The sequence below is a fragment of the Hirundo rustica genome, chromosome 5, assembly GCF_015227805.2.
Source record: "Hirundo rustica isolate bHirRus1 chromosome 5, bHirRus1.pri.v3, whole genome shotgun sequence".
NCBI lineage: Eukaryota > Metazoa > Chordata > Aves > Passeriformes > Hirundinidae > Hirundo > Hirundo rustica.
Window position 1 is genome coordinate 62236098 of NC_053454.1, and position 14019 is coordinate 62250116.

At 61.9% G+C, this 14019-nt stretch overlaps 2 protein-coding genes across 3 annotated transcripts; one reads left to right on the forward strand and one right to left on the reverse strand.

Annotated features, from left to right (window-relative positions):
• The first annotated feature begins 598 nt into the window (after positions 1-598).
• Positions 599-5151, forward strand: GC (GC vitamin D binding protein). The gene is made up of 12 exons (XM_040065408.1): positions 599-656; positions 1753-1822; positions 2262-2394; positions 2475-2686; positions 2883-3015; positions 3135-3229; positions 3497-3626; positions 3725-3927; positions 4203-4335; positions 4447-4544; positions 4730-4862; positions 4951-5151. The coding sequence occupies exons 1-12, from the start codon at positions 599-601 to the stop codon at positions 5002-5004; spliced, it is 1452 nt and encodes a 483-aa protein (XP_039921342.1). The 3' UTR covers positions 5005-5151.
• A 3555-nt stretch (positions 5152-8706) lies between these two features.
• Positions 8707-12970, reverse strand: BTC (betacellulin). Of its 2 annotated transcripts, XM_040064967.2 has the most exons (6): positions 12881-12970; positions 10067-10162; positions 9688-9805; positions 9402-9548; positions 8905-9012; positions 8707-8811 (listed from the first exon to the last, which is right to left on the reverse strand). In XM_040064967.2, exons 1-5 carry the CDS (start codon positions 12951-12953, stop codon positions 8907-8909), a joined length of 540 nt encoding a protein of 179 aa, XP_039920901.1. In that variant the 5' UTR covers positions 12954-12970; the 3' UTR covers positions 8707-8811; positions 8905-8906. The 2 variants fall into 2 exon arrangements, with proteins under 2 accessions (XP_039920901.1, XP_058276706.1); XM_058420723.1 differs by having other exon boundaries at positions 8713-9012.
• Positions 12971-14019: the final 1049 nt, after the last annotated feature.

Here is a 14019-nt window from a genome sequence, read left to right on the forward strand (position 1 = left end):
CCTTAAAGATGATAACATGTTGAATTTTCATTTTTCTAGGGACAAAGGGAAAGCTGCACTGTAGGGGGACCCTGCAGAGCTCTACAACACTTCCAGCAGAAATCTGGGATGGGTTGCAAAGCCAGAGACCCCAACCCAGCAGCAGCAGGAATGAAACCTGATGTGCACTCCCAGGTCTGAGGTGCTGTCTGGAGCTGAGCTCCCAAGGATAACAGCCAGCATTTCCTAGCAGCAGCAGCAGGTTTGATGCGCTGACATCCAAAAAAAGGTGTGCCTCCTTCCTCAGGATCACATACTGTCCCAAGCACACAGAGCTTTCCACTCATGGGGTGCATGGAATGCCTTTTCTCCTTCACGTTGCTCCAGCATCCTTCACAGATCCTGAGGTTTCACGGCCACCCGTCTCTGTTTTTCCAAGTTAATGATTGAAACCGGTTGGATTTCTGAGGCGCTGGTGCCCAGGCCCCAGGCGACAGGCCAAGGATGCTTGGCCTCTGGGATTAATCATTCTCCCGGCTGCGGACACTGCCTCCATAAAAACGCTGGGATGGGGTTCTCGGGGATGATTCCCAGCAGGAGGAGGGGAACCAGCTCCAACATGAGGGCAGCTCTGGCCCTCCTGCTGCTCTTGGCCACCACAGATGCGCTACACCGGGGTAAGGGTGTGATCCTGGGGCTTTGCTGGCCCCTGGCATGAGGGGCACGGGGCTGGGACCTCAGTTCCGGTGGTTTTCGGTGGCCTCCCCTCTCCCAGCCTGCAGCCAAACTGCTGGGCAGGACCAGAGGGGAAAAGGAAGGGGTGGGATGATGGTTTGGTATCCAGGATGACATTTTGGGGCGATGCTGGAGAGGACAGAGCTGCAGGGATTGGCTCCTTCTCTTTCTAAAGGAAAATGGGATTTTCTGACCCCCCTGACAAGTACCATTCCTCGGCAAAACTCACCCCTTGATGGAAACGATGCTCTGCCGCCCTTTGCTGCCTTCTCAGCTCCACAGGGAATCATCCACCTGCCAAAAAACACCTAAATCTTACCTCTCCCACACGGCTTTATAGAAGTGAACAGAGATGCCACAAGCTGGGACCGATAGCCAACGTCCCTGCCAGGAAAGAGACCTGCTTTTTCCCTGGCTTCCCCTTTTTTGGCAACCCTCTGCCTTCATCCTACTCTTCCATTCCCACCAGGGCAATGTGACCCCCAGTGTCATGGCCCAAACCCCTGGAATTTGTGGAGGTGACCCTGCCCCACACTGTAATCCCAGGAAACATCAGTATCAGTGTTTACCCTGCTGGTGCCAAAGTCTGACCCCAGAGAGTCTGTAACACAAATCGATCCCGTTTTTCCAGGGATGACAGCATTGCTGGGAATGTTTTCACTGCCGGCTGCTCTGAGGACCTGGCCCCAGATCTCCCAGTTCTTTTGGTTTCCAAGCCCTGCCAGCAAAACCAACCCCACACACTCCATACTCAAAAACTGCCATGTGATTTACTTGTAGCTCTCCCAGCTTCAGAGAGGGTTTTCTCCCTGCCCCTTTCCCTGGCTGCAGAGCTGGAGCAGCAGCCTGGATACCAGGGATGCTTCTCCCAGACAGGCTGTGCCAACATCTCCCTAGGGACCACCCAATCCTACTTGGAAAAAGAAGTAATGGAGGGGAAAAAATGAACAAACCTCAAGTGAATAAAGCAGCGTGTTGTGCAGTGGCAGAGCATTCCTTGTTCTCTACTCACAATTCCTCCTTCTCCTGCACTTTCAGGGAAAGCTTATGTCCGGGAGAAAGTCTGCCAGGAGTACAGGATGCTGGGAAAGGAGAACTTCCGAACCCTGTAGGTACCTCCTGCTGCTGGTGCCCTCCCAGGACGCTTGACACCTGAGCCAAGAACAGGAAACAGTAAATAGAAATCTTGGAAAAGGGAAGATGGATTCAATTGATCAAAATGGGGAGATGCAATTCAACCCGTGGACTCTGATTGCTTTCAGCAGGAGAAAAGTTTGATTAATTGTTAAATTCCTCAAAACCGATTGAGTACCTAAATAATTAAGGATTCTATCAGAGCTGACACGTAGTCCCCTGTAAGTGGCAGCCCCCAGCCTGGAAGCTGTTCCAATTCTTTCCTGGCCATTTTCCAAGGAATATGCTGTCATTTCTCGCAGCACCACAGCCAGCTCTGTTAAACCCATTTGGGCAGAACAGTGTGGTAACATGATTTCTGACTGAAGAGAAAGGCTCACCTGGCTCTCCCTGTCCTTGCTCCCTGCTCCCAGGACCATCATTGCCAACAGCCGGAAATATTCCAATGGCACCTTCGAGGAGATCGGCCACCTCGTCCGGGAAATCGTCTCCCTGGCCGAGAGGTGCTGCACCGACGGGGCTGACCCCTCCTGCTACGATGCCGGGGTGAGACTGACCAAAAACGGGTAATGGACCCCAAACCGGAGCTGGGATGGGGCGGCCATAACCTCCTCTCCCTCCCGCAGTCCACGGCGCTGTCGGTCAAATCCTGCAGCGCGGACTCGCCCTTCCCGGCGCATCCCGGCACGGCCGAGTGCTGCACCCACGAGGGGCTGGAGCGCAAGCTGTGCCTGGCCGCCCTGCGGCACCCGCCCCAGCCGCTGCCCCGCTACCTCCAGCCCTCCGACAAGGAGCTCTGCCAGGCCTTCCGGCAGGATCCCAGGGAATTCGCGGACAGGTGAGCCGGGGCGGGGATAGCACCCCACTGAGCCCGGGCGGGCGATGGCACCAGCCAGCGCCGTGAGCTGACAGCTGGAGGTGGCACCCGGAGAGGGCTCCCGTCCCTGGACGGCCTTAACACCTCCAAAGCCCGCTTATGCTCCCGACCCCCCGATCCCAAGGCGCTGGGTCTCCTTATCCCGTCCCTGCCGCAGGTTTCTTTACGAGTACGCCAGCAGCTACAGCCAGGCTCCCCTGCCCGTGCTCCTGGGCTCCACCACGACCTTCCTCTCCATGGTTTCCACCTGCTGCATCTCCCCTGCACCCACTGCCTGCTTCCTGAAGGAGGTGAGACCCTTTGGAGCGCTGGGCTCCTCCCCATCCTCACTCCGCAGGGAGCCAGGCAAGCACCGTGCTAATGGCCCTGGGAGGAGGAGGAGGACGATTCCATTCTCTTTTCGTGGCAGAAACTGGAGAGGAAAACCCTCTCCCTGCTCACCCTGACGTCAAACCGGATTTGCTCGCGCTTCTCAGCATATGGGAAGGACAAAGTCGGCTTCAGGTACGGAGGGAAATGGGCTCTCCGTCCGGGAACAGGGGCCGGGCTGGGAGGGCGTTCCTCTCTCCTGCTGCGGATCCCGTTGGCAGGCGGCATTCAGAAACGTAAGCTTTAATTCTGGTGTGAATCCCCGGAGATGCTCCATGCACGGCACAGGTGCAGAGCAAGCCCTGCGCTCCCCAACCCCTCCCTCCCGCACCCTTGCTCGGGGCTGTTTCCTGGGAAGGAGGATCCAAGCCCCCTGAGCCGCACGCACCCCGTGCTCCCCAGCTACCTGGCCTCTCTGGCTCAGAAGGCTCCCAGCGCTTCCTTCGAGGATCTTCTCCCCCTGGCCGAAGACGCTGCCGAGGTGTCTTCCCAGTGCTGTGACTCGGTGGCCGAGGACTGCATGCAGAAGAAGGTAGGGGAGGCCGGAGCCCACCCCGAAGCAGCTCCTGAGTCCCGGCAGGAACTCAGGGAGCCGAGGGGACTCGCACATCCCCCGCTCCCTCTCTGCAGCTCTTGGAGCACACGACCAAAGTCTGCACCGCGCTGTCGGCCCGGGACGGGCGCTTCGCCGACTGCTGCACGGGGAAAAACCTGATGGAAAACCATTTCTGCATCCTGGCCATGCCCCCAGCGCCGGTTCCCAGGCTGCCAGAGGCGTCGGAGCCGACCAACAAGGAGCTGTGTGGCAAGGACGGGGCTCTCCATGCCACCAGGTGAGCGGGACCCACGGCAGCCGGGGTGCGGTCGTGGAATAAAACCATTAAATCTGGAACGGACCCTGAAGATCATCGAGGCCGACCGTTTCCTGACCCTGTTACGTGCTTAGGTTATTATGGGGATAACCAGGGGAACATCCCAATTCCCACAGGGGAATTAGTGCCACCAGGCAGCTCCGGGGGCGGCACAAAGATGCCAAAAGTGGCCTCCAACCACGTTCTGAGCAGCACCTCTGACAAAAACTCACGTGGCCGCTGGTTTCCCACTCCAGGTCCCTGTTTGAGCTGGCACGGAGGCACCCCAGCCTCCCTGACGCCGTCCTCGCCAAGCTCTATGACTCCTCCGGGAAACTTCGGGAGGAATGCTGCTCCACCAAGGACCCCTCCGCCTGCCTGGACAGCAAGGTGAGTGGTGTGGGGGGTCTGGGGGCTCGCCCTGTTCCCCCTCATCCCAGTGGCACCCAAATCCCCTCAGAGGCTTTTCCCAGCCTGGTAACTCCCACCCTCTGTCCACAGCGCAAGCGGATGGAAGCAGAGCTACTCCCCTTCCTGGAAAAGGCCAGCCAGCTCTGCCAGCAGTACCACAAGCTGCCTTTCCTTGAGTTCAAGAAGAGGTAAGCCTTTGCCTTCCCCCCCACAAAAAACCCACCTGGATCACTGGACGGGATCAGAATTCGTCCAAAATGCTGAGGATGCAAAACGGAGCCATCCGCGCGTGCATTCCCTGCCCCGCTCCCCAAAAGCCTCGTGGGCCCGCAGTGCCACGCTTCCCGCTGTGACCGCGCTCCCCACGCCGCAGGCTGCGGGAGAGCCTGGCGCAGGCGGAGCCCGAGGCCAGCCCGGCGCACCTGGAGCAGCTCCTGGAGCAGCGAGCGTCCTTCGCCTCCACCTGCTGCCTCCCGGACGCTCCCCCTCTCCTCTGCGCTTCCAAGGTACGGCCACGGCCCCTGCTGCCCCCTGCACCGCTGCGGGCCAGGCCCCGCACCGGGGCTGCCCCTCGGCGCTTCCCTCCTTTCCCAGGTGAGCTCGGAGCTGGCAGAAGCGTGTAAGAAGGAGTCCTGCCTGCTGGGATAGGGGCCCGGAGCCGGCGGCAGGGATCGCTTCTCCAGGCGTGCACGGATGGAGGAGGAGTGCGAGGCTGAGCTCCGTGAACACACGGGAACGGGAGACGTCGGGAGGGAGCACCAGGGGACTGCGCTGGAGGACGCCCGGCACATGGAAGCGGTCACCGAGCCCACGGCTCCCTGCCACCTTTGTATTCCTGCAGCCAAAATAAAGACAAGAAAAGTCTCCTCACTGCTGCTGGAAAGGCGGTGGGGAGGGTGGGAAAGGGGCGCAGCTGAGCTTCCACAGGCAGGAGGAGGTGCCAGCCCTGGTCCTGGGAGCTAAAGCCCAAAAAAACTAAGCAAAACCAGGGAAAACACTCATCAGATGCCCCCAAAGACAGCAGTCTGTGTGTATTGGGGTATACAGCTACCTGGAAGCAGCAGCTCATCACCTGAAAGGGGGACCCTGGCTGCCCCCAGCCCCCCTGCAGCCTCCTCACCTCCCCAGCACGGGTGGCGTTCTGGGGGCACTGCAGGCCAAGAAGTCCCGGGTTGGGATGCAGAAGGATGGCAAACCCAGCCCAGAAAACAACCGGAAAATCTCCCGAGACCAAAAGTGGCAGCTTTGTGTACAACAAATACAGTAAGGGAAGCAGATGAGGACACCTGGGTGCGCAGAGATGAACCCGAGCGATAAAGCAGAGCCAAAAGCAAGAACTCCCTGTTCAAGCCAGCTCGTCCCTTTCCCAGGGAGCATTGGCAGCCCATGGATCACTGCTGAGTTTCCCTGTAGTGTGAGAAAACTTTATGGATTTGGCTGGCACAGACCCCGTCCGTCTCCTGCCAGAGCCCCTCTTATTTTGGGGTACAGAACTAGACTGAAAGGACAACTTGGTTTTAGTTTGCTGTGATCCCCAAGGATCTCACTGACCCGGGACTGGACCTGCTGCACTGGGACAGCAAAACCTCTGATGCCAAGGCACTGGATCCACCCACCACCCTCACGTTACAGCCTGCCTTCGGCATTTATTTTCCAAAATATTAATTTCCATTTCTCCTAATTATTTCTAATTCTTTCCAATTAATAAGCTGGGTTTCACCTTGTTCTGTTGGGGTGAGTGACCCACGTCTCATTCCTGTAGTCAGGTTCTCACCCCTCGCATTCCAGATGCGCAGGGTAAGGGCTAACAACTACAGTGACCTTCTAGGATTCCAGGGAAAACTGATGAGAAATGAATCAAGGCAGCCAAGGACATCTCTGCCAGGTGACACCATCACTGCTTGTGGGGTGTGGGGGGAAAAGCCACCCACAAATACCCAACTGCTGTTCAAAACAACACAAATCATAATCCTCTTACTAAAACCACCAGATTCCTTGGAAAGTTCAGGCTGCTCCTGCCTGATGCCAGCCGGCATCACCGCCTCAGGGATTCCATCCAGTCCTTGCCAGCCTGGGCATAAACCAGTTGGCTTTTCCACTCTCTGTTGTGCCAGGGATTTTAATTTGGTATTTTATAATGATTTTATTTTCCAACTCTCATTCCCCTTGCCCTCAGCACCGTGACATGCACAAGGTGAATTCACCTCTTGCCTTTTCATCCCACCACCTCTGTAATCCATTCCCAAAAAAGTAAAGGAAGCAGCAAAATTCCTGACTTAGTTTTGCAGGGTTTTTTTTAACCCCCCAGCACAACACATCCATTCCGGTCTGTCTGCTCTCGAGGAACTCTTCATGTTAAAGCGGGAATTCAGTGGCAGTGCAGCAATTCCAGGGAAGCACCACTTCATTACAACCAGGGAGTGTAGGACTGCCATGGGAAAAGCCCAAGGAGAATTACTTGAGGCACTGAAAACCCAGCACTGAATAAAACAGCTCCAACATTTACCTGGCCAGTGCTCCATGAAACATTGTAAAAAGACTGGAAATGTTGGTTTTATCCACCTCTGAGACCTGCAGGGCTGCTGATTTCCCAGTGCCTGCTTTTCCCGGCCCTTTTGGGCCAGCAGCAAACCAGCCATCAACTTCAACCACCCCCAAAAAAAACCAGACAGGAAAAAGGCTCATACCTCTCTTTAATTTTATTTGTCTCCCAGACTGTGTACAGCACATTCCCAGGAGGAACAGCAAGAGTTTTTGTCTTGGCTTCAGTCCCCACAGGCAGCCCCAGCAAAGCCTGGAGGTAAACAGAATTTATATGGGGGGATCAGCTCACAGGTGCTGCTGGTGCCACTCAGCTCACACCAGGGCTTCCAGCAGCTGTGTGGAATCTAGAATCCATCTCCCCATCCCAGACCCTGGTGAAGTAGGTGCCCAAAAATTGTCCCTTGGCACCTCAGGGCCGTGCTCCTTGCCTGGGCGCTGGGATGAGCCTTGCAAGTCCCGTGGCATCGTTTGGGCACCGACACTTCCCGAGGGACTGGCACCACCGTGGTGGGCACCAGTCCCGGTATCCAGCTGGAATCACTGTCTCACCGACGGGGCTGTAGGAACTGATGCAGATCCCTGGGGTGGCCCCTGCTCTCGCCGCGGCACGGTTTGAGCTGCAAAGGAAAGTTTTCAGTCACACTGGGGCTTCACCCAGCTCCAGAAGCCACCCCCAAGCCCCTATTGCGGCAAACCACGCCGGCAGCTCCAGCTTCCAGGCATCCACCAGTGAGGATGACCCCGGGCAGGAACAGAACGATGTAAACCCTCCGTGCAAATCAGTTTCCCCAGCAGCTGCTCCCACACTCACCGGTTCGAGCTCACCCTGTCTCTGGCAAAGCCAGCGCCGGGCCGGAGGAGTGTGTCCTGCTCGTGCAGAGGGCTGGGCAGAGGAACCCAGCCGGTGTCCGTGCCGGGAGAACGGAGCCCGGGGGCAGCGGGGGTCACCGGCTCCCCCGGGAGACTCCAGCCCCGCCTGCTCCCAGTGTCCCCAGTACCGGCTGGGAGATGCGGCACGCAGAGCCCTCAGGGCCGGTCACCGGGCCACGGTTCGGGCGGGAGCCGGTCCCGTGGTGGGGATTGGGATCTGCCGGGGACCCGCGGCTCCACCGCGTCCCCATCTCCCGCGGTACAGCGTGGGAGACATCAGGGACACCCGGCCCCATCCCGGGCTGCTGCTGCTGTCTCCTCGCAGTGGGTCTGTGCCTAAACCCACTCTCAGAGTCGCGGGGAGCCCGGCGGGTCCCGCGCCCAGGGAAGGGAAACAACCCATCACCTATGGCTTCCCGGGCAGGGTCCGGACCGCAGCTCTGGGCAGCGCCTGCCGAGCGGGGAGACGGGAGCCATCGGCCCCGCTATGCCCAGTTCTGCCCCGGGTCACACCTGTTTTCTATCAGCTTTGCCCGGTTCCCCTCACCCGGTCGCGCCCCAGGACGCCGAGACATCTCCGGCTCTCTCCCGCCGGCCGTCGGGAACAGGGAGGGCGGCCCGGGACGCTGAGCTCGGCTCGGTCCCTACGGAGAGGCGCGGCGGCGGCAATGGGAGCAGCTCCAGCGCAGCCCTCAGGCCGCCCGGAACGGGAGCTCGAGCCCGGCAGAGCCCCTTGGAGCCGGGAGAGGGACCGGGAGAGGGACCGGGAGCGGGACGGAGGTGGCAGAGTTGTGGCGCCCTCTCGTGGTCAGCGCGGGGATGGCGGCCCCCGCGCGCTGCCCCCAGCGCAGTGTCGCCGTCTGGCGGCCGCGGCCCGTCAGCGCAGCCCGCGCCGGGAGCAGCCCCGCTCCCGCAAGGACATTGGCGACACGCGGACACCTTTCCGTCACCCCTTTATTCAAGCCGCGGCACGTTTCAGCCCTCGCCCGTGGAGCCAGCCGCTGTTGCCGTCCGGGACCCGCCCGCGGGTACCGGGAGCTCCTGCGGAGAGAGGGGAGCCCGTCGGCCTCGGCACCCGCCCCCAATGCGGGGCTCCGGTCACACCGGCTCGGTCGGCCCCCAGCTCCCCTGCACCTTCACGCGATGCCCGTTTCCCGCACATCTTCACTTCTGGAAGGTGAATCCTTGTTTAACGTTTCCATCTCTTCTGCCTTTCTCTTCCTACGCTGCCTCCGACAGTGGCTTGACAGGGAGAAAAAATCATAAAAAACGAATGAAAATAAAAGAGGCAAAAGGGAACATGGCAGCGTTTCTCCTCCCTCTCCTCCGGCTTTTACCCCGCAGAAGATCCATATGGGATCACAGCCAGTTCCCAGCCCCAAAAGAATGTCCCAACACCCGCAGGACCGTGTTCCACCAGCCTGGGGCAGCCCAATTCAACCTGCCTGGAGCCAGGGGAGCTGGGCTGGGTTTGCCCTTCCCTTCCCTTCCCTTCCCTTCCCTTCCCTTCCCTTCCCTTCCCTTCCCTTCCCTTCCCTTCCCTTCCCTTCCCTTCCCTTCCCTTCCCTTCCCTTCCCTTCCCTTCCCTTCCCTTCCCTTCCCTTCCCTTCCCTTCCCTTCTCCCCACGTACTGACTGCAGAGGCAGATGCCGACGATGAGGATGATGAGGGCGACGATGGCGGCGATCAGGGAGATGATGACGATCTGGCCCTGGTCCCCTCGCAGGTAGAACAGATCCACCCTCTCGCAGCGAGCCCCGGTGTAGCCTCGCTCGCACCTGCCCCGCGGCACAGGGGAGGCACAGGGCGGTCCCGAAAGCAGCCACGGTGCCCGTGCCCCCCTCACGCCGCTCTCCCGGGGAGGAAGAGCTCAGCCCCCCGCCCCGCGCCGCCGTGTCCCCGCCGGCGGTGACTTACACGCAAGCCGGCGCCTGCTCGGCCACGAGGAAGCGGCACCTCCCTTTGACACAGTAGTGCTGGAACTCCTCCGGGCACCGGGAGAAGTGGCTCTGCCGCCGCAGCTGCGTCCCGTTCCCTGGGGGTGACAAGGACGAAGAATTTCCCCGGAGGGGCGACAGTTTTTCCCCGAGGCAGCGGCATCCCTGAGCTGGCGCATCCCCGCAGCAGCCCCGAGCATGGCCGGCTGCGGCCATCCGGGCCGGCACGGGCGCCCTTGGCTGCCCGGCCCAGGGGTGCAGCACGGCGAGCCGAGGGAAACACCTGCTCGTCCCCCATCCCGGCCCGCTCCCTTCCAACGCCCCCGGCTCCCCCGAGCACCCTCACACCAGCCCCTCACCTGTGCATCCCCTGGCCGTGCCGCAGGTCAGCCCCTCCGCGCCGTGCCCCGCCGTGACGTTGGTGTCGGCGCCCACGCAGCTGAAGAACGCCAAGCCTGGAAGGTGGCGGAGGCAGCTCAGAGGGGGAGCCCCGGCCCCGGCACCCCCGCCCCGCAGGGGTGACAGTGACAGGGAGGGCGCTGGCAGCGGGCTCTGCAGCTGCGCCCACGGCCCCCCTTCGCTGGCAGCGTCAGCTTTTCCCCAGGGCCGGGAGAAGGGAAAGCCGGTCCCCGTCTGCTGCCTCCACCCACCAACGCCCCAGCACGGCAGTCTGGGAGCCAGCGCGGTGGTTCTGGACCACACAGCCCGGCCAGCTGCTCCTCTGCCCGGGGAGGATGCAGGGAGGGATCCCCAGAGAGATCCGGAATCATGGAATCACTGATTGGTTCGGGCTGGAAGGGACTGTGAAGTTCATCTTGTTCCAACCCCGCTGCCGTGAGCAGAGACACCCTCCACTATCCCACGTCGCTCCAAGCCCCGTCCAACTTGGCCTTGGACACTTGCAGGGATGGGACTGCCACAGCTTCTCTGGGCAACCTGTGCCAGGCCCTCCCCACCCTCACAGGGAAGAATTCCTTCTCAATATCTAATCTAAACCTGCCCTGTGTCAGTGTGAAGCCGTTCCCCCTTGTCCTGTCGCTCCGTGCCCTTGTGACGAGTCCCTCTGCAGTTCCCTCGGAGCCCCTTTAAGCACTGCCAGGCGCTCCGAGGTCTCCTTGGAGCCCCGCACAACCCGGGCCGGGAAGGGGCCAGGCGCGGAACCGCGAGCGGCGGAGCGGCGGTAACCGGATCGCTGGCATACCAGCACTGACTCAGCACGGCCCCGCTCCCCGCCCGGCCCTCCCCGGGGATTCACCCGCCGTGGTGGCACCCAGGGAGCGGGGACAGGTCCTGCCTGACGGGGCAGGCTGCTGGGTGGCTCCCGCGGAGGTGGAGATCCTCCCGAGCGGATGCGCTTCGAGGCTTCGCAGAGAGCGGAGAGTTTGCGCGGCCAAATCCTGGCAGCCTCGTCTCCTGCTACCTGTTTCCTCATCCGGCCCTTCGGCGCCTTGGGAACAGCGGTGGGAGCCGCCCGGCCAAGCCTTCGGAGTGCCCCCCCATCCCGCAGCAGGGACATTCCCAGCGCACGCGTCCCTCCCGGCTATATATAGCCACCGCCGCGCTAGTGACGCGCTTCGGGCGACAGAGCTCCGAGAGAGCCCGGCGGGGAGGGAAGGGAGCCCACCGCCGCCCCCGGCCCAGCAGCAGGGTGGGAGCTGCCTGGCGGGAGCCAGGGATGAGGCACGGGGCGGCTTCCCCCCGGGATCCAGCTGTGGGCACGCGGCGGGACAGGGAGGGAGGGCTGACTTCACTCCCGGCGACCGAGTTCACAGCTCGGCATGGAAAGATCCCGGCCAAGCCGAGCTCCCCACCCTTATTGCAACCAGATGCGGAGTTCTGGCACGCTCCGGGCTGGCAGCCCCTTGGCAGGACCGCCCCGGTGGCAGTGCGGCTCCGGAGGGAGGGGAGCCGTGCCCACCCGCAGCCGGATCGCGGCACCCACAGGCTGCAGGTGCAAACATCCTCATCTCTCCGATGCACGGGGAGACCGGCTCCACTATCTTGGGCTGCACCCTTTCCTGAGCAGCCAGAGATAAGCCAGGAAAGTATCCCAAACACTGGATTATTTTGCTGTTAACACCCCCGTGCTCTCCCAAGAAAGCCCAGACTGTGGGAGTGCAACCACCCAGGACATTGCCGTGGTCTGAGGGGACGCAGCGGCCCTAAAACAGGTCGGCTACCCTTGGTTTCCTCCTACCAGCACAGGTTTGGCAGGTTCCGCCAAGTGCTGTCACCAGCCCTGCCAAAGGGCCAAACCCAAACTGCTCCCTGCAGAGAGAAAAGCTCCCCTGAAATCCCAGTGCAGGCACTCTCTGCCACGGAGGGTGTCACCTGTCCAGCCTGCCTGTGGTTATTTCCTGGCAGCCATGAGCAGACACCTATCTGCAGCTTCCTGTTTCCCAAAAACTTAGGAACTGACATGGGAATGCTCACGCTCTGGCTGAATAGGTACTGACCTCCCCCCGCCCCCGCCTCCGGTATCCCACGTTCCCGGCGCGGCCAGGGATGGCTGTGGGTACTCAGGCACCCATGAGCAGTGTCCCATCAACAGGTGGTGAAAGCATCCCAGTCGTGCTCCAGCATGCAGTCAGGACATCCTGGTCCCCATGCCGGCCCCAAGCGTTTCAGGGATTCGGGGGGGGGGGGGGCACAGGATTGGAATTGTGGGGAGCTCCAGGACCTGGGGGCACATGGGGGAGCCCAGGTACAGGACTGGGTAAGCACCAGGCTGGGCACAGAAGAAGGGCTGGGATGGGATTGTCCTGGGGGCACAAGGAGTCGCTGGGATGGGACTGGAGAAACAGTGGGATGAACACTGGGATGGGACAGGGCCCGCGTCAGGATGGGGTGTAAGAGGGGGGAATACAGGGGTTCAGCAGAATGGGGTCAGGGTGGGATGGGGGAGCACTAGGACAGGCAGGGGGGAGCCGGGATAAGACCGGGAGGCAGGTGCAGGATCATCGGTCTGGGACCGGGAAGCAGCGGGACCGGAGGGGACGGTGCCGGGACAGAGGGCGACGCCGGACCGGGACAGCGGAGGTGACACCGTGCAGGGACGCGGAGCACCGTGCAGGGGCGGGAAGCACCGGGCCGGGCCGGGGACTAACACCCCGCCAGCCCCTGGGTATCCCGGGACCGGGCAGGTGGCGGGGCAGGGGGACGCCCGTGCTTACCAGAGGCTAGGGCCAGGCAGAGCAGCAGGGTACCGGGGCCGCCGCCCGGGGCCGGGGCCGCCGCCGCCTCCATGCGCGCCTCCGCCGCCTGCCCGGTGCCCGGTGCCCGGCAGCTGCGGCGGGGCGGGGCGGGGGCGGCCGCTCTGGCACCGCCGCCCTCCTCCTCCTCCTCCTCCTGTGCCTCCTCCCCCAGCTGCGCGGCTCCCACCCCGCCGGAGCCATCCCTTGGCGGTCTCGCGGTGTCCCCGCGGCGTGTCCCCTCCCGTGGATCCCACCCACGGGTGTCCCACCTCGCACCAGCCACGCCTGGCCTCGTCCTGCCAGGAGGCATCGAGCAGGTGTCTCACCCCAGATCCCTGGGGATCTGGGCAGCGAGAGGGATCCCCCATCCTGCCGTCACGGGCTCCAAGCAGGGCTCCGGGGATCCCCTCTCCAGAGGGGCAGAGGGCGCGCGTCCAACTCCAGCCTCGCCTCCCCAGAGCGTTTATCCCCGGCCAGCTTGTTGTGAAAAGGTAGATTTATTCATAGCGAGCGGCTATAAAACCCTCCCAAGGGCCTTGGCAGGGAATGACGGCAGCTCCAAATCATTCTGCGAGGGGCTGTGCCTCCGCACGAGCCCTCTGCACGCCGGCCTTGGGCTTTTCCTCGGGGTGTGTGGGAGGCCGTTCCTGGTCCCCTGAGTGACATCTTGAGGAACAGAAGAGATCCACAGGGATGAAGGCGTCCCCCAGATGCTGGCGCGTCCCCTGCTGCCGTCCGCGGTCGCTCAGCGGGGATGCTTTGCCATGGGCTGGCGCTGTCCTGGCTCTGGGCAAAGCAAAAGAGGTTCTCCCGGCAAAGAGGGGCGCGGGCAGGGAGGGGCGGGGGAGCTGCTGCCGGCCCCGCGCCGCTACAGGGCGAATTAAGGTGGAAATGAAAGACTGGAAAGAACGGGTGACCTCAAACCGCAAGCTGGCAGCTATTAATGCAAGCGCTGGCAGGCACCCAGCCATGCCATTTGGCCGCTGGCCAGGGCGTGAGCAAGCTCCCTTAGCCCTGGCCAGCCAAAAATTCCTGCTGCAAGCTCTGGCACACCGGTACCGCCGGCCCCTCGGCTCACGGCCGCTCCGGCTCCTTGCCAGCAGCCCCCCAAAACCAGG